General features: G+C 31.8%; 1 protein-coding gene across 1 annotated transcript; it reads left to right on the forward strand.

The window, feature by feature from the left end:
* Positions 1-202: 202 nt before the first annotated feature.
* On the forward strand, positions 203-2,355 carry LOC143558585 (myb-related protein 306-like). Its single transcript, XM_077047404.1, has 3 exons — positions 203-786; positions 996-1,125; positions 1,277-2,355. Exons 1-3 carry the CDS (start codon positions 654-656, stop codon positions 2,010-2,012), a joined length of 999 nt encoding a protein of 332 aa, XP_076903519.1. The 5' UTR covers positions 203-653; the 3' UTR covers positions 2,013-2,355.
* Positions 2,356-3,325: the final 970 nt, after the last annotated feature.

Here is a 3,325-nt window from a genome sequence, read left to right on the forward strand (position 1 = left end):
ATATTATTAAAAGGACTAGTAAAAAGTCAGATAAAAAATAAGAAAAAGTTACAAGTTAGATTAAGAAGTCGAAGAGTAACATCAATCCAGTCAACAATATTTAAATTTGAAAATTAATTTAAATGTTGTAATAATAAACCTAATAAGATTATGCAATCACATAATGGTTTCATTTTTGCACTCTCTTATTTACATCAATGTGTAGTGTTAAATTTATCCATTAATAACTTTTAATTTTGTTTTGCCACCTGGCCAAGAGAGGTTCATCACCTTCATTTTAATCTCCATGAAGGTTGACTTTTTAAAAGCAAGAAGAGTGAATGCTACTTGCCATCTTCTTTTGACTTTTGTAGGCTCATGATGTTAGAGAGAGAGTAAAGTCACTCCTCTTTTTTACCTCTATTCAACATTTCAACCCCTATTTTAAGCCAACCATTATCACCACCGTCAATCTCTCTATATATAGCGTAGAAAGGAGTATACACCTATCCAAAGACCCTTGTCTTGCCGTTTATCCTAGGTTGAAAGAAAAATAAAGAACCCCATCTCATATCTTATTCATAAACACACACTGAGTGAGATAATATATTATAATCAGTCATCCATCAATCTTTACTACCAACCAAAGAAGATCTTGAACAAGGAAGATTGAAATGGGAAGACCACCTTGTTGTGACAAAGTTGGAGTTAAGAAAGGGCCTTGGATTCCAGAAGAAGATATAATTCTTGTATCTTATATTCAAGAACATGGTCCTGGGAATTGGAGATCTGTTCCTACCAATACTGGTAATGGTTTTCTAGTTTCTACTTGTTTGATTTGGTTCAAATCTTTTGGTTTTTGTGTTTTAATTTGTGGGTTCTCATTGTTTTTCTATAAAGATTCTTTATTAGATGTGGTTTGTTAGAGTCATTAAATTAGGGTATTTATTGTATCCTTCATTTTTTGCTTCTTTTTCTATAAAGTTTTTTAACTTTATATTTTTTTTTGTGTTCAGGTTTGCTAAGATGTAGTAAGAGTTGTAGGCTCCGATGGACGAATTATCTCCGACCAGGTATCAAACGTGGTAACTTCACCGATCAAGAAGAGAAGATGATCATCCATCTTCAAGCCCTTCTTGGCAACAGGTATAGTTATGTTTATCCATTAGCCGACATCTCGGTTATGGTTTTATATCAAAACGACCTTAACAATCCAATCAAAAAGTTTAGATCTGTTAAGAAAAATTATGATTTTGTTATTTTATTTTTTAGTGATGTATTTTGGTTAAAATTGTAGATGGGCAGCTATAGCTTCTTATCTTCCGCAAAGAACAGATAACGATATCAAGAATTACTGGAACACCCATCTGAAAAAGAAGCTAAACAAGCTCCAAACCAACTCATCTGATCAAGAAACCCATCATCATTCAAGGGACTCAAACTCATCATCATCTTCAGAAACAGCCATGTCTAAAGGTAAATGGGAGAGAAGGCTCCAAACTGATATCCACATGGCCAAACAAGCCCTTTGTGATGCTTTATCTCTTGATAATAAATCCATCAAGATTCCTGAATTGTCCTCATCAATTAGTTTAAACCCTATTTCCCAAATCCACCATCAAACTATCCTACCACCACCACCACCACAAATCAGTCACATCACAAGTACTACTTATGCATCAAGTGCCGAAACCATCGCGCGTTTGCTCCCGAATTGGATGAACAAGCCACAAAAATCGTCGCATACGAGCTCCGAAAGCATCGGTACTACTCAGAACTCAATTAAAGAACAGTTTCCAAGTCCTTCAAGTGAATCACTACAGTTTGGGAACAATTCAGATGTTTCGCAATCCATTTCACCCGAAACCACAAGTTTATTCCAGGATGAAAGCAAACCGAAGATCGAAAGTGTTCAATTACCACCCCTTAGTTTCCTGGAGAAATGGCTTCTTGATGATGCTCCTGCTCAAGAGCAAGATCAAGATAACCTTATGAATCTTGCCTTTGAAGAAACTGATGACTTGTTACTCTAAATATTTTCTCATCCTTTGGTTTTTGGGAGTGGTTGATAAATATTTGTTTATGGACCAGTAAGTCACTAGGTAATATACAAGTGTTAGTCCAATATAGGTCTTTCAATAATCTTAAACAAGCTTCAGCAGCTTGATCAAGAAGCAAATTTAGGTTTTTCTTTTTTTTTTTTAATTTTCTAGAAAGTGTTGCAAAAGAAGTGTAAATTCTAGTACTGAATAGCCTTAACTACTTTCATCTTCTTAGAACAAATCTTTGTACTTTGAGTTTCTTGATGAGAATTAGGTTTTCAAGTTTCTCATAATATGTTTTAATTTTCTGCAAATTATTGTTGAGTAAGAGAAAGTGAAAGTGTTCATATGATCATTTGGTATCCATTTTATAATTATTTTTCTTGATTATCCTATTTTTTTTTAATTTTTTTAAGTTATTTAATCTTATCACGAATCGATGCATTCGAATTAAATGTGTTTTCCTTTCAGACCGACAAGAATTGATCAATCAAGACGTATTGTATTATTACATTCGCTTTACTTTATAAATTTTGATAATTCAAACACAATATTTTCACAAAAATTGAAATTATTTTGATTTCTTAGCCAAAAAAGATATTAAATTTTCGTTTTATCTCAAATAATACTAACTAATTTTTCAAATATTACTAACTAATAATGTGAGCAGTGCATTAAATATGATTTTCTTAAAGGTTGACACCTTTTATAATAATTAAATGGACATGAATGCAAATCTTATTACGAGTAAATTACATAAATATAGTCGTGAGATATATGTAAAATTAGGAGTAATTTTTATCCTTGTAATATCATTCTTGTGTATGAGTCACTCTTAAAATATACTTTAAATTTAATAAAATTTATCTGTCGACAACAATAAATAAGGTTTCTAAGACTATCTTCTATCTTAATGTTTCCTAAATTACGATATATTCATCACGTGGCAAAGCTTGGACTTTTATATAGCGGCTGAAAGTCTCGAACCCTATTTCAGAGAGGGCCAGACTCAATTAATATGTAAACATTTTTGAACGAAAATGTGTAAATTTACACTACCAAGAAAAAAAGATGGATTCCTTAAAAGCTTTGCCCATGTATACGTATCCATATCAAAATTTGTGGTTATATATCGGAAATTACAAATATGTGACTATTACATATTACATATGTGTAATTATTGTAAATTATATGTTATCTGCTGGAAACTTATGACTGTATGTGAGATACTGAGCACCTGTAAAATAACCACGATTACACATTTCAGGATTATATATATATGAGCAAACCATATTAAAAAAAAT

This window comes from Bidens hawaiensis, unplaced genomic scaffold (genome assembly GCF_021521415.1).
Source record: "Bidens hawaiensis isolate Kalapana, Puna unplaced genomic scaffold, B.hawaiensis_p1.1 tig00001087_1, whole genome shotgun sequence".
NCBI lineage: Eukaryota > Viridiplantae > Streptophyta > Magnoliopsida > Asterales > Asteraceae > Bidens > Bidens hawaiensis.

Excerpts from the sequence above, each read along its gene's own strand:
- LOC143558585 (XM_077047404.1), top strand. The coding sequence starts at position 654 with ATGGGAAGACCACCTTGTTGTGACAAAGTTGGAGTTAAGAAAGGGCCT. Across the intron at positions 787-995 it reads ATCTGTTCCTACCAATACTG|GTTTGCTAAGATGTAGTAAG; the intron begins GTAATGGTTTTC and ends TTTTGTGTTCAG. Across the intron at positions 1,126-1,276 it reads CAAGCCCTTCTTGGCAACAG|ATGGGCAGCTATAGCTTCTT; the intron begins GTATAGTTATGT and ends TTAAAATTGTAG.